Raw genomic sequence first — 21,618 nt, forward strand, 5'->3', positions numbered from 1 at the left:
CAATGTCTGCATTTTAAGTTATCCAGTCTGAGACTGTTCAGATAGCCAACACACCATCATCTATACTATATCATCTCATACTATAGGCATTTCATTAAATATATGGATTAATATTCAGCAAGATATATCTGCTGTTGTTCACAGTACGCTAGCCTACTATTACACTGACAAACTCAAGAGTCTCTGGCCCTCCCAAAGAGAGAATGATCTGGCCCTATGAAGAAAATGTTTGGGGACCATTGAAGAATCGTTACGATTTCTCATATTTAAAAGATTAAAAATGGGTTCATAACACAATCATAACAAGCAGTTGCGCTTGCAACCGTTTTGTGAGAGTTACTTCTTGATATTAGGAATGTAGCCTTCGGAACCGTGTTATCTTGTGTCTTTAAAGACTGGGATACATGTCACGAAGTGTATTGAGAGGTCACTCCTGTTGGTTCATCGATGGTGTAGCCTAGTTGCTGTCAACCAATGTGATGCTGAACCTATGGCAAATGACATCATATAGCAAGACATCAGTTCAGCCAGCGTTAACCAATGAACAATTAGGAATCTAAACACAGGACATGGAGATACTTGATTGACACATGAAAGCAGCCAATAGACGAGCGCACTTGGTCAGGCGGGGGTTGGAACACATTCATATTACAGGTAGACGAATGGAAGCAATAATGCGACCGGCCCATAGACAGTAAACCGGTCGAGCATTTATACCTGCATTTAACAAAAATAATGTCGGATGAATGTCGCAGAGGATCACAGGACAATAAGACAGACTTTTGATTATTTGACCTAACGGATTACAGATCTGCTTTGAACCAGCTGTGAGGAATTTTATTTGCAGAACCCAAACAAGCAAGGACGTAAAATGACCACTCATATATTTCAAGTCAGCAGCTTGCTGCTAGAAAATGCTGTGGAGAAGATGAACAATAACTTTACTTCAATGCTCCTTGCAACATCCGTGTTTACTCTTACGTTGGGGTATTTATCCAAGCTGGTGTACAAACAGATGAAGTCCCCGGATAAAGACGCAGTAAGTAGCCTAGATAGGCCACTGTAGGCTACATTACAGTTGCAACATTAGGTCGACTATTAATGGAACTAGTAGGTTAGTCTTAATAATAGGCCTAGTTCTAATGAAATTTGACCATATGTTCGACTTGTATTTGTCTACATTGCACCCATTTTTTCTGTTCCAGAATTGTCCTCCATACATTCCATCTAGTATTCCATTTCTTGGTCATGCAATTGCTTTTGGAAAAAGTCCCATTGAATTTTTGGAGAATGCGTACGAAAAGGTAAGGCTCATATATTGACACGAAGCCCATATATTTGCACTGACATTCTCTGTTAGTTCATTGTCAATTGGTTAATGCTTACAAATGTTTTGTACTTAATTTGAAGTACGGACCCGTCTTCAGTTTTACGATGGTGGGCAGTACATTCACATACTTGATTGGAAGCGATGCTGCAACCCTATTATTCAACAGCAAGAATGAAGAGCTCAACGCGGAAGACGTTTATTCCAGACTAACTACACCTGTCTTTGGGAAAGGTGTGGCCTACGATGTACCAAACCCGGTAAAGAAATTAATATTATGGCACCAGTCGTTGGCACAAAATGACATCAAGCTGAACACTGTAATGCTATGTGATCAATGCCATTGAGCTCTTCAGTAACAGTCACCTGGAGCATTCTCCTGCTGGGAAAAGACTGCCATCAATGATGAGTTACCTACCATTTTCCACAGATATTTCTGGAGCAGAAGAAAATGCTGAAAACAGGCTTGAACATTGCCCACTTCAAACAGCATGTGGAGGTCATAGAGGAAGAGACCAAGGAATACTTTTCCCGATGGGGTGCAAGTGGAGTGAAAGGTAAGACAAATATTGCATAATAGACCGGTAGTAGAGAGGTGATATACCCATGTTTGAAGCAGCTCAGTCTGAGCTCTCTGTTGGAGGATTTATCATTTTAATGACCTGATGTGACGTGGATTGTGCAATTCAGACAGAGGCACATGCCACACGTGACTAATTTGTTTAAAAGCTGGAGTACCAGGCGTTTTTTTGGGTCTCCTACACACTACCCATAATCACTGAGGTAATATTTGTTGACTCAGCCACAATTTCCACAGAACTGTGTAATGTGCTCACAAAAGTGTAATGTGTGGCGATAATGTGGTCCTCAAATATTGGCAGTACATAAAAAATACACTTACTTAGTTATTAGCTTACTTTGTCTCTCTCCTTTGTTAGACCTGTTTGAGGCCCTGTCCGAGCTCATCATTCTGACAGCCAGCCGCTGCCTGCACGGGAAGGAGATCCGCAGCATGCTGGACGAAAAGGTGGCCCAGCTGTACGCCGACCTGGATGGAGGCTTTACCCACGCTGCCTGGCTGCTGCCCGGATGGCTGCCCCTGCCCAGCTTTAGGTGCGGTACTCTCTGCCTCCAAAGACACAGAAGACACAGGCCATACTGTGTTAACAGCTTCTCTAGGTGGTGTGTCTGTGGCTTGGCGGTGGTGTGTAGTGATGAATATCACTGATCCGTTTTTTGGCTTGGCTGTAAACAGGCGGAGGGACAGGGCACACAGGGAAATCAAGCAGATCTTCTCTCAAGTGATCCAGAAGCGCAGACAGGCCACAGAGAAAGAGGATGACATGCTGCAGACCCTGATCGACTCCACTTACAAGTGAGCTCTTGTGTCCGTATGTCTGCCATATACAGCCTATTGTTTTAACTTCAACTTGTTAGACCATTGACAGTGTATCCCAGAGAATTGAATTCCATTTCTGGTGGTTGGTTTGCAGAATTAACTTGAATGCAAAAGTTTTTAACAAATTAGCACAGCGTGGTTATGATGCTAACCAGATTTAAGCACAATTTAGTACAACCTGGAAAATCATTGTGTGGTGGTCAATGTTGATATTGTGGTGGGCCGCCACAATTAAGTCAATGTATGGGAAACACTGATTGACCTTGTCCAAATAGAAAAACAGACACAGAGTCATGTATTGTACCACCACAGTTACTTTGCTCTGCACTTTTAATCCAAACACAAACTCTGTGTTTCCCCTCAGAGATGGGCGTCCCCTGAACAATGATGAGATTGCGGGCATGCTGATCGGGCTGCTCCTGGCTGGTCAGCACACCTCCTCCACCACCAGCGCCTGGTTGGGCTTCTTCCTGGCCCGCGACCGCGAGATGCAGGAGGCCTGCTACCGCGAGCAGAAGGCCGTCTTTGGAGATGACCTGCCCCCGCTGCAATACGACAAGGTCAGTCACAGCACATGACCCACTGCAACTATCAAGACTATCACACACTTATTTTGTAAAACCTAACACTGAGGCCCCAGCTGTGGCGCAACTGGCTGGGGAACCTGCACCGTACGCCGGCGACCCGGTGGTCCTTTCCGGATCCCACCCCAACTCTCTCCCACTCACTTCCTGTCGTTCTCCACTGCCCTATCTGATTAAAGGCATAAAAAAGCCCAAAAATATACTTAAAAAAAAAAAAAAAGCTTTTAAAAACCTAACACTAAAATACAGGTGTTGGTGTGTAGTTATTTTCATATTGAAATGTGTAGTGTAGATGGAAATCTAGTAAAATATCAACACATCAGTTTTGTTACATCTGTGTAAATCTCTCCTGGTATATGCTCTTGTAGCTCAAGGATTTGAACCTTTTGGACCGGTGTTTGAAGGAGACTCTTAGACTCCGCCCACCCATTATGACCATGATGAGAATGGCAAGAACGCCTCAGGTGAGATGATGTTTTTTTTTAACCAATGATTGGTTAAATTATCTGGCATTCATGTTCAGATAAGCATACTGTCTTGTGGTCATCATTTTTGGTTGATGTATCATAGAAATTCTTTTTTTTTTTTTACATAGATAAGTTTGTGCTGATGTTCTAAACTTTTCCTGGTTACTCTCAGAAAATTGCAGGCTACACCATTCCAGCTGGTCACCAAGTGTGTGTGTCTCCCACTGTGAATCATCGCCTGAGTGATACTTGGAACGAGCGCATGGACTTCAACCCAGACCGTTACCTTCAGGAAAACCCTGCAGCTGGAGAGAAGTTTGCTTATGTGCCCTTCGGAGCAGGTGAGGCAGCCATACACACTGAACCCACAGCATTACTTTCCTTCACCCTAACACCGTAAATGAAGCACACCAGAGGGTTTATTGTATCCATCGTTATAAAAATCTCCGTTTGGAATTATTTACATGTGCCATTCATATACACCTTCTTAATATAGTATATCAAGTAAATAGACTAAAGAAAAATCTTTTCTAAAAAAAAAAAAAAAAACATAAGCACTTAAGAGATCTTGTATATTATGCAGTACATTATCTGGATAAGATGATACTCATGTGGTTAATGAATGATTTTTCACATCTTTCAGGACGTCACCGATGTATCGGGGAGAATTTCGCCTATGTCCAAATCAAGACCATTTGGTCAGTCATGCTGCGACTGTTTGACTTTGAGCTCGTTGATGGATACTTCCCCACAGTGAACTACACAACAATGATCCACACCCCCACCAACCCTATGATCAAATACACTCGGAGGAAGCACTAAGTCCCACTACTGCCCCCTACAGACAGTGGAAGCACACAACAGGAAGAACAAGTTCCCAGAGAGTGGAATGTTGAATTTGGACATGATTTCAGTGAACCTGCCGTGGTTTGTACTGTATGTGGCTCTGAGTATAAATCCCTGTATGCTGTTTTTGTCACAATGTCCAGTTATATTTTTATAATACATTTGACCACTAAACCAGACTGATGTGATTTTGAGAACATGAGCTTTCTGTGCAGTCCAGTTTTTCCACTGGTGGATGAACACATGCCCTTAACCGAAATCATAATCTTGATCATAAACATTGTTGACTGTTTGGTTTGCTTCTAAATCATTTTTGGTGCAGAATTAAGTGGTTCTAGTTAATACAGTGTTTACTATATTGCTACTTTAAAAATGAAATGCCAGTTGAAGTACTTTGATTTGTATTTTTTCCCCCTCCCCTGTTCAACTCAGCCCTAGGCAACATATGACTGTCACATAGGACTAAGAAGTGCTCTTTTGCACCATACTGACCTTTAAACACATATGCACATAAATAAAATATGTTTTCTACTAAGGCTTGGACTCATTTATTGGAGAGATTCAGTTGTTTGATAGTAAATTGTTCACAAATTGCAGATAAATAGTCCAATGACTGAATGTATATCCCACTTTAAACAAATGCAGTGCTCACCAGTATACAGTCCATAATGAATAAAAAGTAAATTTATTGTTACTTGGTTACAGAAATAAACATATTTCCGAAAGGGCAACATTAGCAAAAGGATGATAACAAGGCATATGCTTTGAAATATTATATTAATCTTTATTTCAATGTTGACAAAATACCCATAAAATTCAAAGCTCCTACCCTTTACAAAAATATGTCCTCTACTACAAATGTCCTCTGTAGTCTGTCTCAAGAAACCGTGCTGGCAAACCACAGTGTAGTGTGTTCATTAGCAGCTCCTCATAGTAAAGCCCAACATTCCCTATGTGTTTACAATCTCCCACCCACACGGTACATACATTGCACAGTATATAAATTAAATGGGTTCTCTTAAATTAGCATTCCACAAATATACATTTAGGAAACATGATTGTAATTCCATCCACAACAGATAATAATAATTTTAATAATAATAATAATAATAATAATAAGCAGACTAATGTACATACATGAAGAAGCGGTTTCTGGTGCTGGCGACCCAAGGGTCTGGTTTACAGATGGAAAAAAAAGATGATTTTGGTCCCACAGAGTATACATTAAATAGCATCATCATGAGTACAAAAAACACAGCAGCTCAGCACAAGAAAAGGCAACTGAGTAGTTATTTTTCAAGCCAGTTCAAATGTAGAAGTCAAGAGTCTTATCTTCTTATTCCATAGTGCAATTGAGCATATGAAGAAGACCCTAGAAAATAGAAGTTAAAATTTGAAATAATTACATACAACTGAGTGAAGGCACCGGTAGGTAACACACTATCCACAGCTATTAAGATATTACCAAACATTAAAGAGGAAATCATGAAATGTATCGTATGCTTCTTGTGTGTGGCAGAGTGGCTAAATAGGCTGCGTTTTCCAAAAGCATTGTTGTACTACGACAATTGTAACTAAAACATTCAAAATGAGTCTCATTAAACAATGGCCATATTTTGCCACTGATGCTTTGGAGAAACACAGATTTCTATATTCAACAGGACCATGATTACTTTCCGCATTTTCTGCAAGCCATGGGAGTATGAAAGAGTTGATATATTCATTACTGTGTCGTAAATTTATAATTACAGAGGATTTAGACTCTTATAACTCCCATGAGATTTTTTTGGTTTATGAACAGTGAAGTAATGCCTTTAAACTATAACGAACACCTAACACACACACAAACAGACTACCAGTCTTTACCTGACTGCACACTGCCCAGCCTCCTCTGCAGTGTCTCCAGCCGGGCGATGTAGTCCGTAAGTGCGCGGTCAGGGTCATAATTCAGCAGATGAGAGCATGGGGTCCCTCCACCTGGTTCCCCCGCCATGCCATGGTACCTGCCAATGACAACACACACTTATTACATACTGAGCATGTACACGTGTACACACACACACGCACGCACACACGCACACACACACACGCACACACACACACACACATACATACATACATACATACATGTGTACATAGAGCAGTGTCTGTCTGCTGGCGCCCGTTTTTAGGTCTAGAACCATGCTTGGTTTTGATTTGTGTGTGTTGTATGACTTCACCTCCTGTTGGCTGAGCGAGACTGATTGAGTGTGCTCTTCCCCCAGGATGCTCAGACAGACACACACACACACACACACACACACACACCTGCACCAGTTCTGATACTCTACCCTAACAAGGGCTGATGAATGACTTTTAAAAGTCAGAAAAGTTTAATTTGTCCTGAACCACAATGACGATGACTGATACAAATATTTAGACGATAATAAACCATCCTAGTATTAACCAATAACCCTCCAAGTAGGTGTTTCAGTTGTGAAAGGCTTGCACACTTGCGCACCTGTGCTGGGCTGAGAGGGTTGACCGGGGTGAGTCGCGGCCGGTCCTGCCCCTGTTGCTGCCGCCACGCCGATACCCGTCCACCTCCACACTGCCTGGGTGCAGGAACGGGGAGTCGTGCCTCCCCTCCCCACCTGACACACAAAGGAACCGGGTGAGTGGGGAACACACGTTTGGTACGCTCAGTCTGATCAGGTCAACTCAGCCCTGATCTCTACACTAGAGTCTGCCATTTTATCAACACCAACAGAATATTCCACACAGTCTACACTTGCAATTCGCCTTATTCACCCGGCTGCCAGAACGAGGCTAAAGGGTACACTTGCCATTACACCTCAGTCCAGCAGATGGTGGTGGTAATGCACTCCGTTTGCAAACTGCCAAAAAAAACTCACTGAAGAAGAAGGACAGGCCAGTGAACCCTTCTTTTTTGGTGAGCTTTTTTTGGCAGTTTGCAAACGCAGTGCATTACTACCACCATCTGCTGGACTGAGGTGTAATGGCAAGTGTACCCTTTAGCCTCGTTCTGGCCGCCGGGTGAATAAGGCGAATAACACAAAGTAATTATTATATTATATCAAAGTAGTTTGTTGGCACAGCTACAGGTTGAAAGACTTCCGTGCGGTGGGCATCCTCACCTGTGATCTGACTCAGACCGTTTCTGTTGGCACAGGGTGAGGTGCCAGAGCCAGCCCCAGTGGCCTTATGCCATCTCTTCACCAGGAAACGCATCCTGCAGCCACAGCAAAGTACAAAGTTCATCAGTACATGTAGCTCATCTTTATGTGAAGGGTGTCATTCTATTTATTTAAACGTTTTTATTATGCTACTTTGACCATTTGAGTGTAAAAATACATTTGATTTTCCTCAAGATGAAACAAAAGAAACATACATTTTGTTTTTCCTCAAGATGTAGCAAAACAAACATAGATGTTTTCCTCAAGGCAAAACAACCTACAGTACGGCCACATGTAATACCACAAGCCTGAGACAGTTCCCCTGTGTACCTGGAGAGGGCGATGGAGACCCTGACGGCGGAGCGGAAGCGAGTGAAGCCGCGGCGGCGCTGGGTGATGGTCTCCAGGCAGGCGGGCGACGGGTGGCCGCCCATGCGGGCGATCAGGGCCAGCGTGGCCTCCTCGCACTCCTGGAAGCCGCCCAGCAGCAGCAGCAGGTACTTCTTCTGGTAGATCAGAGCCTTCCGAAAGCTCTCGGCGCGCAGGTACCTCCCGTACATCCGCTGAGGGAGAGAAAGGATGTGAGGTTAATCAGTAAGGTTACATGCTTACCACACATGTTTTTTTTAATGCCCAATGTTCACACATTCCAAGGTGTAAGTGAAGTTAAAACTGAGGTTCAGTTTAATACTATAATAAAAATGTGCTTGTCATAGTCGTGTGTGTGTGTGTGTGTGTGTGTGTGTGTGTGTGTGTGTGATTTATTGCTGGCCATATATGGAAGTCTATGTGTGTGTGTGTGTGTGTGTGTGTGTGTGTGTGTGTTTCTTTGAGGGCACTTGTCAGCACTAAGGTTGCTCATCTGTGAAAGCAGGTGTGTGTGTATATCCCTATGGGGCGTACTGTTTGCGTCAGCAATGATCATCAATTTGAGTGCTTTTTGTGCTTGTGGACACACACTATGTAAGTGTGTATATCTCTGTATGTCTGTCTCTGTATGTGTGTATTTATTTTATTATGTGAATGAGTCTCTCTCTCTCTCTCTGTGTGTGTGTGTTTGTGTCTGTGAGTGAGAGAAAGAGAGTCTCTGTGTGTGTGTGTCTGTGAGTGAGAGAAAGAGAGTCTCTGTGTGTGTGTGTGTGTCTGTGTGTGTGTGTGTGTGTGTGCCTGCGTGTGTGTGCGTGTGTGTGTGTGTGCGCGCGCGTGCGTGTACCTTGAGTGCTACGTTGTCAGCGTCAGGGCCGGTCATGTCCCTGAGCGTGTCGTTGCGTAGCTCCCCGCGGAGGCGCGTCAGCTCGGCCTCGGCCTGGCGCAGGCTTCTCTCCATGCGCGTGCGCTCCCGGCCCCACGCCTCCCGCTCCACACTCAGCACCGCCAGCTCCTGCTGCTCAGCGCCCTTCCTGCTCGACTACAGAGGCCCACGAAGGACAATCACCACAAGGTCAAATTAAATTCATCAGCTCAAAGTTAATAAGAGAAAATGCTATGTTGGCATGTACAGTAAGTATATCCATACATTATATTGGCTGAATCTGAACCCAGTTCAGGCATTTCTTTGTATTGATGTTGTATGTTTACAATAACATTTTCCCTGCTGAGGTAGAAGCGATAACCTAGACACTGCTCAGATCTCGCATTTAATGGACACTGTAGGGTGTCTTTTCTTAAGTTTGAGTCAATTACAAATCACTCACAGCATTCATGTCGCTTTGCTGTAATACCGCTTGGGTATTTACAATGATACACAAATTAAAAAATTATTATGGTTAATTTAGCAATCATGTGACTGGTGAGAGGTGAAAACAGAGATATTAATTCCCACTTATATTGTGTCATTTATAATGCAGAAAACCAGAACAAGAACGTGCCGAGAAACATTGTGGTACTAATGATAATGAAGTTGAGAGAGAAGAGGATGATGGGGATGATGCTGATGACGAAGAGCACTCACACTGTCGGAGCCCAGGCCTCTCTGGCGCAGGCGTCTCAGCTCGTCCTCCAGGCGCAGCAGCTGGTTGCGCAGGTCATTTTTTTCCTCCGTCAGACGGCTCACGAAGCCCGTCAGCTCGGCGTTCTGCCTTAAGAGTCGCTCTGTCAGCACGCTGGAGCTGCTGCCTCCCAGCAGGGCGGCGCTCTAGACACACACACAAACACACATTTGATTTCTTTAAAGGTGCCATGTGTAATGTCCGCCAAAAAAATAAATTCATACTCCACATTCTATAAAAAATGGGGCAGTATACCTCCAGAAAGTGAGTTGGTCTACCCTAGAGTAACAACCGAGACACGTGTATTGCAGTTTGGCTGGCGGTTATGTTGCCCGCATACCGCCTCCCATGGCCGAAACTGGTATTATGACACCTGTCGGGCTGTGGCTAGTAATTTAGCATGCTAATTCAGGTTGATATCTCTGCAGCACTATACCTTGTCATTTTTTTACCATCACCCTTATTTCTTCTCATTCTTTTGATGCGTGTAGCTCATTTTTTGGATATTTTTACCTCAATTCTTACACATGGCACCTTTAAGTATGTCAATGGTTTGTTGTTGTTCTATGTCAATGGTTTGTTTTGTACATATGCTTGCATTTAAGCAAAACAATCCTTTATTTTTTATATTGCCACTGGAACTACAATGCAACTACAGATGGATTTGAATTAGCCATTAACATTTCTCCAAGAAACAGATCTACAGGCGACAGAACTTTTGAAATCAGGTTTTACTCATGGTTTAATATTCCAAGTCAAAGGAGAGTCTGTTCTTAAAAAGCCGTGATGGATGTGTGTCCTGTCAGTGCTCACCTCAGGAGCTGCTGCTGATGTCTGTGTTGCCATGTGGTGCTGGAGCATGGAGAGCACGTCATCCACATTACACTGCAGCCACGCAAGACCCTCTCTGTCCACCTGACTACCAGGCAGCCTGCAGAGAGAGAGAGAGAGAGAGAGAATAGAGAGAGAAGAGAGAGAGAAGAGAGAGAATAGAGAGAGAAGAGAGAGAATAGAGAGAGAGAGAGAGAGAAAATAGAGAGAGAGAGAGCGAGAGAGAGAATAGAGAGAGAGAGAGCGAGAGAGAGAGAGAGGGAGAGAATAGAGAGAGGAGAGAGAGAGAGAGAGAGAGAATAGAGAGAGAGAAGAGAGAGAATAGAGAGAGAGAGAGCGAGAGAGAGAATAGAGAGAGAGAATAGAGAGAGAGAAGAAAGAGAGAAGAAAGAGAGAGAATAGAGAGAGAGAATAGAGAGAGAAGAGAGAATAGAGAGAGAGAGAGAGAGAGAGAGAGCGAGAGAGAGAATTACAACAAAGCATAACAGTCAGAGACCATAACCAGGCTGATATGTATGTAAACTCCTATATTGTGCTACTCTTACAGTATTTGACACTTTTGTCCAAAGTGGCATACAAAACATTATTTTACATTAGATATTATACATTATATACATTTTCAAATATTATTTTCTTTTTTTTCCTGCAACAGCTTGAATAACAGCATTGTAAACATGTCTGTACCAGTCTGTCTTGTCTGTGTAAAATGAGAGCGTAACAGATCGAGCTGTCTGTGTTACCTGCCGGCGGCGTCGCTGGTCATGCCCTTGATCTTGGAGGCGATGAGCTGGAGCCTCTGCACCACCCCGTCCATGTGGCTGTTGCTGTTGACATTGGCATCAGTTGCCACGGCGACGGCGGTGCCAGCGGCGTGCTCCAGCAGCGAGGCAGTGCTGGAGTGGACGGTGAGTCCGTCGCCACTCTTCTGCTGCAGCACCCAGTCCCTGGTGCGGTCGCCACCCTCGCCCTCGCCCTCTCCTCGCCACGCCTGGGCCAACACAGCACAGGTCAGTCACTCACACAATGCCGTTTAGAGACAGCACGTCAGTCTATGATCACAAACGGCCCCGGAATGCAGTCCCACCCCTTGAAAATATTCACTGTGTAAACATTCAAAATATGTCGCACACACACACACACACACGCACACACAGTACGCGTGAGCTCCGCCTTACCATCTGGTTGGTGGGCAGAGAGGTGGCCTCCCTGCCCGCCGCTGACCGGCTGAGCTCGGCCACTCTCTCTTGCAGACGGTCCCTCTCCCTCTCCAGCCTCTGGGCGCGCTCCCGCTCCCCCTGTAGCCGGCCCTGGGCCTCGTCCAGCCGCTGCTTCAGCCGCTCCAGCTGGGCGCGCGACTCGGCCAGCGCCTGCTGCTCCTGGGCGGCCCGAGCGGTCAGCACGGCGCGCTCCTCGTCCCAGCCGCGGCCCTGCTGCACCGCCTCCAGCCGCTGCGCCTCCAGCTCGCCCAGCAGCTGCACCACGCGCGCCTCCTTCTGCTCCAGCTCCGCCTGCAGTGACCGCAGCAGCGCCTCCATGGAGCTCACCGCCTCCTCCACCTGAGACACACAGCGAGCCGTCAGGCACGTTAGTCAGTTAGTGGAACAGTGGATTAATAAATCAAACCAATCAGACAATCAATCAATAAATCAATCAGTTTAGTCCAACATTCTATTAGTGCATGCTGGTGTAATCCTGTTAATATGACATTCCATTATGACTAGCTGACTTGATATCTGATCATTTACTGATCCTGTGTTCCATGTGGCTGTAGTGAACACCTTAGATATGGTCAAAACAGTCAACCACACAACAATCCACAACCAACTGAAGTAAAGGACAAAACGCTGCATCAAATATGTATACATACCTCCTCAAGCTGTGTTGTTGTTTTTTTCCCTATTGAATACACCATATGACTTCTAAACTACAACAACCTCGGACCTTCATAACAAACCAGAGATCAAAAGATTAATATTCGAGTGTTCTCACCTGACTGCAGCCCTCCTCGGCCTGTGAGACGCCAGTGGCAGAGGCTCCTTCTAGTGCGCTGCCCTTGGGCGCGGTGGTAGTGGATGGTTTCTGCCTGAGCTGGGCGCTGAGCTCCCTCTCCCGCTCCAGAGCCCCTTGCAGCTCCTGTGCCCGCGCCTGCTGACTTTCCAGCTGCACCTGAAGGGGTTACAATCAAGTTAGATGTCAGTCATATGGATGAGGCATCACATCCACACAAAATATAAAGATTATATATCCTATAGTATTAATAACTGGCATTTAAACATAAAAACATAAGGACTATATCTAGCCTTTGAGAATGTGAAGTATTACACCTGATACACATCTGAACTGATGTATCTATTTTTAGGACGTCTATAATCTATTTCTATAGCTAGATATTTTTAGTACATCTATAATCTATTTCTATAGCTAGATGTAAGGAAATGTCCAGGTAATGTGTTAAGCAATGGAGCCCCTGAGCTGACTGGACTGTGCCAGAGAGCCTGTCCCTTCTCCAGTGGTGTGGTCTGTAAGACTGACCTGCAGCTCCTTGGCTCTGCTCTGCTGCTGGGCCAGCTGGGCGTCCTGCTGGCATTGCTGCTCCTGAGCCTGGGCCTTGAGCTGGACACACAGCTGCCGCTCCTCCTCCAGGTCAGCGCTCAGGTCGGACGCCAGAGCCTGCTGCTCCGCCAGAGACAGCTTCAGGTCCTGACACGTCCAGAGAGAGAGAGAGAGAGAGAGAGAGAGAGAGAAAGAAAGAAAGAGAGAGAGAGAGAGAGAGAGAGAGAGTGAGCGAGCGAGAGAGAGAGAGAGAGAGAGAGAGAGAAAGGGGTTGGGAAAACAATTCAAATACTGTATATGACAGTGGAGAACCATGTGGGACACCATAGGGAAGAGTGGACCAGAGAAAAGTACTGTTTTCCCATTTATAGAACTTCCTATTTTGCTAGGAATCTCACTGGAGCTTATTGCTATGGATACAACTAAACACACATGCATCATGCCTGTGATTTAACCAATATGCAATGACTTAAGACTTGAGTTTACATTAAAAGAACATTGCTGTGAATAGTTGAACGATACATCCTCCCATGCTCTTCTCCACTCCCCATATTCCCTACGTGCATGTGCTGTACTCCCGACCTCCTCTAACATCCTGAGGGGTTTTTATTTTGGGGAGTTCAACTAGGTCATACGGTGTCACCCTCAGTGTGCGTCACCACCACGGGCAGAACACAGTGTTGCGTGCGTGCGTGGCTCACCTCCAGCTCCTCTTTCTCCCTTTCCTCCCTCTTCTCCGACTTGCACTTCTCCTTCTCCAGGGCCCACTGCAGCTCCCTCGCCGCCCGCTGCTCCTCGGCCAGCCGGTCGGTCAGCGAGTGCACCTCCGTCGCCTTCTGAGTGAGCTCAGCCCTGCGAAGAGAGAAGGCAACGGTCAAATATAAAAAAATAATAAAATAAAATAATAAATATATATCCTGTCAGTACAAAATGTGTGCTTGTTGTGTTTGTTGAACGTTGTTCAAATGGAGAAGCTCCATCAGGATATCCTTGTTAACTTTCTCTTAGTGAGGGTGTACATGTGTGTGAATACCGTTGTGCAACTGTGAGGTGTCAGTATGTGAAACTGTGTACATTTGCAGCTATACACGGCTCTCCATATGAGTTGTTCCCGTGTCGTGTCCGTGTGTACCTGAGCGTGTTCAGCTCTTTCAGGTGTTTGTGCTGGGTCTTGAGCGTGGTCTCCAGCTCCAGTTTGGTCTGGGCCAGCTCGCTCTTGGCCTCCTCCAGGAGCTGTCGCTCTGCACGCGCTGCTGCCCCCTGCTGGTCCTGAGCGCCCGCTGCCCCAGCCTGGGGCCCTACCCTCTCAGGCTCCTGCTCACGGGAACCAGCGGCTATGCCTGGACACAACACAGCCGGTCAGTAATGAGGAAGAGTTGGTCTTCAGCACACAACACAATAAAAGCATGTAACTACCAATCAATATCCATTATGCAGTGTATATTTAAAGGTGCTAAATTAATGGTATATGATTATAAATAATTCATATAAATGGTGGTGCTACCTACAAATGGGCCCAAGGAAAATGGCTGAAGTTGTAATTATTCGTAACTAGATTTCCTACCAGTGATAGGAACATCCTGCTGCTGTTGTTGTTCTTGTTGTTGTTGTGGATGCTGCAGTGACTGTTGCCATGGAGATGTGATCTCCCTGACACCTGCATCCAGCTGCAGATGCTCCATCTGGGCTCGGAGTTGCCGCACCTCTGTCAGCAGGCTGTTCCTGTCAGCGGAGTGCAGGGCGCCCATGGCCTCCCTGTGCTGAGCATCCTGGGGGAAGAGCACGCTCAATCAGCCTCGCTCAGCCAACAGGAAGTCACACAACACAAACAAATAAAAACCAAGCATGTTTCTAGACCTAAAAACTGTCAGGCGCCAGCTAGGGTTGGGTATCGTTTTAATTTCAACGATTCCGATTCCAATTCCGATTTCTTATTTCGATTCCAGTTCTTATCGCTAACTGGCTTACCAACTCTTTCTCCCGCTCATTCTACCATAGACTCCCTCATTCCACGTAGGCTACCTGTCTATCTCTCAGGCCTCAGCTACACCACGAAAACGTCAGGCATATTATTTTGTACATAGGACTACTGTATTATTACCGTTTTCACACCTTTAACCAAACCCGTGAAAAACATCTTCACTCTGCAACCACTACACTTCCTCCCGTAGCCTAATAGCCTAGTCACTCACATACAATTGCGTTTTAAATACACAAAACTGGATGGAGACATCACTCGCTCTCTTGCACTCGCTGCCGGTCCCATACGCACATTCAATACCTCTCTTTCGAAAATTCAGTTGTATTTAAGACTTTTTAAGGATCCGCGGGAACCCTGCTTTCTGAATGAAATAGTCTGACATTCTCCATGAATTTTAATTCTATGAACTATGCGCTTCTTCGTTGGTGTTCAGCCGTTTCTTCTTCCTGTCGGCGGACTGGGAATCGAAACTAGGAATCAAAATTTAAACTTTTGATTGATTCCGGGAAAATCGCAAAGATAGTCCCGGTTCCAACCAATACTCGATATTCGATACCCAAGCCTAGCGCCAGCAGACAGACGCTGTCGGTATGTATGTATGCATGTGTGTATGTGTGTGTGAGTGTGTGTGTGTGTCCGTGTCTCCTACCTGTTCTCTGAGCCTGTGCTCCAGCTGGTTGAGGTGGATGACCGCGTCACTGGTGTCCAGCATCTCCAGCTGGCTGTAGAGGGCGCTCTTGAGCACGTCCCGCTCACGCCGGAACACCTGCTGCACCGCACTCAGCAACTCGCCACGCCAGTCACTCGCACCCTCCGTCTGACACACACACACACACACACACAACACACACAACACACAAAACACACAAAGATGTCAACTCATTGAAATAGTCCATAAGCATTTGGAAAACAATTCTACAGATAGATACGTCTCTACCATACATAAGCAAACTAAAACAGTGTCAACAGCTGAATGTGGAGTGTTCACATGTTTCTTTTTTGTAGCACATTTCTTTCATTGAATCACTTTTTTCATTGAGGTGCTAAACTGCTTTCTTCCTGCTTTCGTTGTGCTGTGCCAATCTTAACACAAATGTGCTAAGTGGATGACTGAGTTGTGAATGATACCAGGGGTGTAGTGGTAAAATGAGGTATGAGGACTATTAATTATATTTCACGGTTAGGTGGACTGTGCCATGCGGTATCGGATTTTTAAAAAAGGCATTCAGAACATGTTTGATGATGGTGGAGGTTATTATCCAATGTTTATAACTGTACCAGTGGTTTTAAATGGTTCCTAGAGTGTTGATGAGTGTATATATTGTGAATGTGGATAATACAGTGTGGTTTTTGAATGTTAAAAGTTGCATTTGGTGAATAAACTCTTTTGAGAGCTGGATAAACTCTAATAAGAGGTGGATAACATATATTACTGAAATTTCAGAGGTGGATAAACAGTGTTTGCTTGTGTTTAGCCTCCACTACAACCCTGGATGACATGCGGTTTTGCATGTTGTTGCCCCGAGGCCCCGTTTCCATGGCGCCTGGAGCAGAGCCTCACCTGGGTCCCCTTGTGCATCTGCAGCTTGGCGATGAGGGTTTTGAGGGACTCCACTGTGGCCAGCAGGGCCTCCCTCTCTTTGGTCCAGCCCTGAAGGGGCAGCAGGTGGGGGGCCAGTCCAGTCCCCTCCCCGGCCATGTCACAGGGCAGCTCCGACAGAGACAGCACCTGCATGCCCTCCTGGTGCACCTCACGTAACAGACTCTGTAAAGGGGCAGAGAACGGCTTACAGGAGTCCACGATACTTCACATTAGTCTAGTACACATATTTACTCCATGTTAAAGGCTAGTTCAAAGAGAGCTCTGGCATCCCAGCTCACCTTGATTCTGTCGGGGAGAACGTCGGCCTCGTTGTCTCGTCTGGCTCCTTCGGGTGTGGTCCTGAACTCCTGCTGTAGGTCCAACCCGGTGCGCTGGCTCCAGTCCGAACTGCTGTCTGTTGAGGTATTAACAGTGAGCCTCATCCCCAGGTGCTTGGGGCAATGACATAAGTCAACAAATAGCATTACAACTGATGCATTCATTTCCCTAGCCGAAGAGAAACAGTTTGAAATGAACTATGAACTATACCATCTGTCCCGGTTTCATTACATAAACAAATGCTGCCTCGAATTCACTGTCCAGATAAGACTACACTAAAGATTGCTCACCACTTGTATAGCCATCTTTGAACTGCGGTCCAGCACCATGCTCCTGTCTGGACGCAGCACCCTGCAGGCACAAGGAGGAAAACAGAGTTGCTGTCGGTAACCAATCCATGCATTTTCTTGCATCAAACACAACAACATGACATGACATTTCCGGTGGAGTAAGCAGGGCCCCCTACAGCTGAGTGCAGTTGGGTCCAAGTCTGACTCACTTCAGCAGTGCTACACATGCAGCCACTTAAAATTCAGGCCATTGAACATACTGCACCAAAAGCAAATCACCACCCACAGCTACACACACACACACACACACACACACACACAGCAGTGTAGGCACTGGACTGTAACAATGCCTTGGGCAACCTGTGGGTTTCTTTGTCACGCAAAGGCAAAGGCTGAAACAAACAACAACTAGTGCTGCTAATGAATTGTGGGGGTTGACAAAACTGCGATCTCAGTTTCCTACTGCAAAACTGCAGTAGGAAACTGAGGCAAGAATATCTTGGGAGAGTGTTGCTCGGTGGACATGGCCGCGTTGGTTACCTCGGAGCTGCGGAGTTTGTCGATGATGGCCTTCAGGGTCCTGCACTCGTCCTCCAGGGCCTGCACGTCCCTCCTGAGCCCCTCGCTCTCGGAGATGTGCCGGGCCTCCATGTCCATGATCTCGGCAGCGTGGAGCTCCTGCATCTGGTCGATCTTCTCCTGGTACTCCCCGATCACCTCCGCCACCTCCTCAGAGGCCTGCGACGCTCCCACGGCTGCTGCTGCTGCTGCCATCGGCATCGGCCCCAAGTCTGTCTGCGTTGCTACATCAGTGGCGGCGACTTGCGATCGCCCGTTCCTGCTCGTGGAGGAGGACGACGACGGAGAGGGGGATTTCTCCGGCTGCATGACTGCAGAGTTCTTCCTGGAGAGTGAGGGCTTGTCCTTCCCTCCGCCAGCACCGCCCTTGTTCTTTCCGCCATGGTGATCTGGCTTGCCTCCTTTCTTCTTGGGCTGGGAGGGGGGTGGATGCTGCTGCTGCTGCTGCTGCTGCTGCTGCTGCTGGGCTCCCTGGATGTGCTTGGCTGCCTGGGCTGCCTGCTGCTGCTGCTGCTCTGCTGACTGGGCCAGCGCGCTCTGCAGCCTCTGCAGCTCCTCCTGGAGCTGGCCGATGGAGACGTCCCGGAGCTGCAGCTCCTGCTGGAGTTTGTCGCTGCGCTCGCGGTAGCTGTTCAGCTCCTCTTTGGTGGAGGACACCTCCTCGCGCACCTCCTGCAGCTCCTGCAGCAGCTCGGACACGGAGCCCTCGCCGTCCACCCCAGAGGCCTGCGCCAAAACAGGGGAAAGGTCAAAGTTAGAGGTCACACACTAATGGAGCTGTATGGATGAAGGCTATCTACTGCTGTGTTGCATGGCTGCTTACCCGGTGGAGTTTGTCCTTCAGCTGTGCTATGGTCATCTCTCTTGCCTTCAAATAATGCATGATAGTGTTAAATGGTGAAAGGTTAGCGACATGGTTAACGGGCTGTGACAGTAATTCACTTATTACTGTTTATCTGTTGTTATTTGTTGGTTTACAAAAGCTTGTATTGCAGAAACAGCTTTGTTGGCTCAGGAAACTATTGCAGTAATCATAACAAATTTAGTCCAGATTCAGAAAAAAAAAAGACTGCAGACAGATGGTAACCGATGGCAACTGAACAGGTGTTCTCTTACCAGCAGCTCCTCCTGTAGTTTGTCGCTGCGCTCCCTGTGGAGACTCAGCTCCTCTTTGGTGGAGGACGCCTCCTCACGCACCTCCTCCAACTCCTGACGCAGCTCTGACACAACAGCAGGGTCCTCTTCAACACCAGCATCTGAAGCCTGGGGGCACCAATCAAAGGTCAGAGGGCAAAGGGTAAGGCTCAGAGTGCCATAGGTCAAGTGAAGACACTTTTGACAATCTGGTATCTGTAGTTTGTCCTCTGTTAAAACTCTGGTTTATAAAACTGGGTGATATCTCTGACATTAAGGTACTGAGAAAGGATTGTTGAAACCTAAACACTGCTTACGTACCTCCTTAAGGTCCTCTTGTAATTGAGCTATTGTTAAATCTTTGATCTGAAAAACAAAACAAAAGAAACCTTGCATCAACAAAAAGTATTAATAACAATCAGCTGTGCTTAATATATTTCACAAAAAATAACTCTAGTAAATATATTGATATAAGGCCATGGTACTACTTGTTTCCTCCATGTGTATGAGTGTGGTACCTGCAGCTCCTGCTGTAGTTTGTGGCTGTGCTCCCTGAAGCTTCTCAGCTCCTCCTCAGCAGCCTGGGCCTTCTCCTGCGCCTCCTGCAGCTCCTGGAGGAGCTCCGACATGGACGCCTCACCTCCCGAGGCCTGATATGGGAGAGATCAAACATCAACATGATTGGTAATTTATCCAAATAAATACATACTTTATGAAAGACTTGATTTTGTTGGTGTATTCATGATACACTGATCATGTTATGTTTTATTCAGCAAGATTATATTATATATAACATCTTGCTGCATATACATGATATTATATTTTATTTATGTAAATACAATCTAGGTCTTAGTATCTTGGCGAACTCTCTGGTTTTTAGGGCTCCTAAATTAAGCTGTGGCCAAACGGAGTGCTCTAAAAAGTAAAAATAGAAAAGGGCGCCGAGCGGTTACCTCAGATGACAGCGATGTCCTCTGCTGTGGCGGTTTCATCTGGCTGAGCAGGTCCATGAGCGTGGCTAGCCTCCTCTCGTACTCCATGACCTCCTCCTCAGAGCTGGACAGCAGCTGCTTCTGGAGCTCCTGGTCCTTCTGCATGCCGCACAGGCCCTCCTCCAGCTCTTTCAGCTTCTCCGTCAGCAGGCCCACCTTACCGGCCGGGGCTGCGGCTCTGCTGGTGGCCCTCTGTGCTACGTCGAAGCCTGGGGCCCCCAGCCCCACCATGGGGCTCAGTGAGGTCAGTCCACCCAGGTCCTCCAGTTCTGCGCTGACCCCATGCTGGAGCTCTTTGGTCTGGGCCTGGATGGCCCCGAGCTGGGCCTGGCTCACCAGCATGGCTGCCACCTTCTCCCTGAGTTTGTCCTCCAGCTCGGTAACGCGGCGGTGGAGGCCAGCCGCGTCTGTCTGGGCCCGCTCCACCTTGACCCGGCACACGTCCAGCTCTAGGTCCTTCTCGCCCACACAGACCTCAAGTTCCTCCACCCGCTGGCTCAGCGTCTCCACCTGGGCGCTGGCGCTCTGCTCCAGTGCTTGCACCTGCGCCTGGGCCACCACCAGGGCGGCGGCCTTCTCCCGCAGGGCGTCATGGAGTTCAGTGGTAGTCTTCTCCGCCCACGCCCCATCCTCCCGGAGGCTCTCGTAGCGCTCCTGAAGCTCCTGGTGGTCAACCTTCAGTGTGTCCAGCTCCTGCGTCACCTCGTCCATGCGCTGCTTCATCTCGTCCATCTCCTCTTTGTGAAGCTCTTCCTCATCCTCTTCCTCCCCCTGCAGGCTGTGCCGTGGCTTGTGCTCAATGTTAGCGATCTCCTGCTGGAGCTTGTCGATGACGGCGTGCAGCTGGTCCACCTCCTCTTCGCTGCTCCTCTTCAGGCGCTCCTGCTCGCTGCGCAAGATCTCCACCTGAGACTCCAGCTCCCGAACCTGCTCACTCCGCTCCTCCATCACCTGAAGATGTTAAGGTAACAGCCCATCAAGTTAGCTCACTGGGTCAGGTCTGTTCCATGAAGGGAGTTAGCACTGACCCACATACACACACCCACACAAGACTTTTACTTTAACATTAAGACAATCCATGTCACTGGTCATCACGGTCACAAAACATAACAAGTCTCACGCACCTGATCCCAGAACTGCTTCACAGCCATGCTAAGTCATTTTTGCCAACCATTGTGAGCAGATAACTCACTGATTCTCTTTTTATTCTTGATTAAAATGGCTGCTATTCACCCAAGCCATATTTTGTTCACTAAAATCATTTTCAATGACAATGTGTTCTGAGAAAGGCTGGGGTCAGGTATGTGAGAGCAAAGGTCACTGGTTAGGGATGGGAAGAGCAGGAGGGGAAAAGGGTTATATGTCATCATTCCAAGAGGTCACTGACATAAAATGGTCAACAAACAAACAAGACAAAAAGAAACTGCAAAGGAACACATCAGACCACACTGCTCATTAGACCCCATTCCATTGATGCTAGGTATATTTCGAAATCCGAGACAGATAAAAATGAAATTTCAAATTGTGATGGGATGAGGTCTACAAGCAGA

General features: G+C 46.8%; 2 protein-coding genes across 11 annotated transcripts in view; one reads left to right on the forward strand and one right to left on the reverse strand.

The window, feature by feature from the left end:
• Window positions 1–673: 673 nt before the first annotated feature.
• LOC121695456 (lanosterol 14-alpha demethylase) lies at window positions 674–5,158 on the forward strand. Its single transcript, XM_042076315.1, has 10 exons — window positions 674–1,039; window positions 1,206–1,304; window positions 1,411–1,587; window positions 1,758–1,884; window positions 2,266–2,440; window positions 2,583–2,702; window positions 3,091–3,286; window positions 3,679–3,774; window positions 3,950–4,118; window positions 4,421–5,158. Exons 1-10 carry the CDS (start codon window positions 872–874, stop codon window positions 4,597–4,599), a joined length of 1,506 nt encoding a protein of 501 aa, XP_041932249.1. The 5' UTR covers window positions 674–871; the 3' UTR covers window positions 4,600–5,158.
• Window positions 5,159–5,383: 225 nt separating this feature from the next.
• akap9 (A kinase (PRKA) anchor protein 9) overlaps window positions 5,384–21,618 on the reverse strand; it is a 78,961-nt gene continuing 62,726 nt past the window's right edge. For all 10 annotated transcript variants that reach the window (XM_042076253.1, XM_042076251.1, XM_042076252.1 and 7 more), the window contains 25 exons: window positions 20,030–21,019; window positions 19,595–19,726; window positions 19,398–19,442; window positions 19,059–19,205; window positions 18,766–18,810; window positions 17,904–18,668; window positions 17,364–17,424; window positions 17,034–17,149; window positions 16,714–16,917; window positions 15,802–15,969; window positions 14,736–14,940; window positions 14,304–14,511; window positions 13,873–14,023; window positions 13,151–13,318; window positions 12,608–12,784; window positions 11,794–12,174; window positions 11,359–11,606; window positions 10,601–10,718; window positions 9,751–9,933; window positions 9,013–9,207; window positions 8,130–8,362; window positions 7,761–7,855; window positions 7,124–7,256; window positions 6,490–6,626; window positions 5,384–5,995 (listed from right to left, as the gene is read on the reverse strand). In XM_042076253.1, the coding sequence (XP_041932187.1) occupies window positions 5,952–5,995; window positions 6,490–6,626; window positions 7,124–7,256; window positions 7,761–7,855; window positions 8,130–8,362; window positions 9,013–9,207; window positions 9,751–9,933; window positions 10,601–10,718; window positions 11,359–11,606; window positions 11,794–12,174; window positions 12,608–12,784; window positions 13,151–13,318; window positions 13,873–14,023; window positions 14,304–14,511; window positions 14,736–14,940; window positions 15,802–15,969; window positions 16,714–16,917; window positions 17,034–17,149; window positions 17,364–17,424; window positions 17,904–18,668; window positions 18,766–18,810; window positions 19,059–19,205; window positions 19,398–19,442; window positions 19,595–19,726; window positions 20,030–21,019 (5,349 nt within the window). In that variant the 3' untranslated portion in view covers window positions 5,384–5,951. The remainder of the gene's footprint in view (window positions 5,996–6,489; window positions 6,627–7,123; window positions 7,257–7,760; window positions 7,856–8,129; window positions 8,363–9,012; window positions 9,208–9,750; window positions 9,934–10,600; window positions 10,719–11,358; window positions 11,607–11,793; window positions 12,175–12,607; window positions 12,785–13,150; window positions 13,319–13,872; window positions 14,024–14,303; window positions 14,512–14,735; window positions 14,941–15,801; window positions 15,970–16,713; window positions 16,918–17,033; window positions 17,150–17,363; window positions 17,425–17,903; window positions 18,669–18,765; window positions 18,811–19,058; window positions 19,206–19,397; window positions 19,443–19,594; window positions 19,727–20,029; window positions 21,020–21,618) is intronic.

The sequence above is a fragment of the Alosa sapidissima genome, chromosome 21 (genome assembly GCF_018492685.1).
Source record: "Alosa sapidissima isolate fAloSap1 chromosome 21, fAloSap1.pri, whole genome shotgun sequence".
Taxonomy (NCBI): domain Eukaryota; kingdom Metazoa; phylum Chordata; class Actinopteri; order Clupeiformes; family Clupeidae; genus Alosa; species Alosa sapidissima.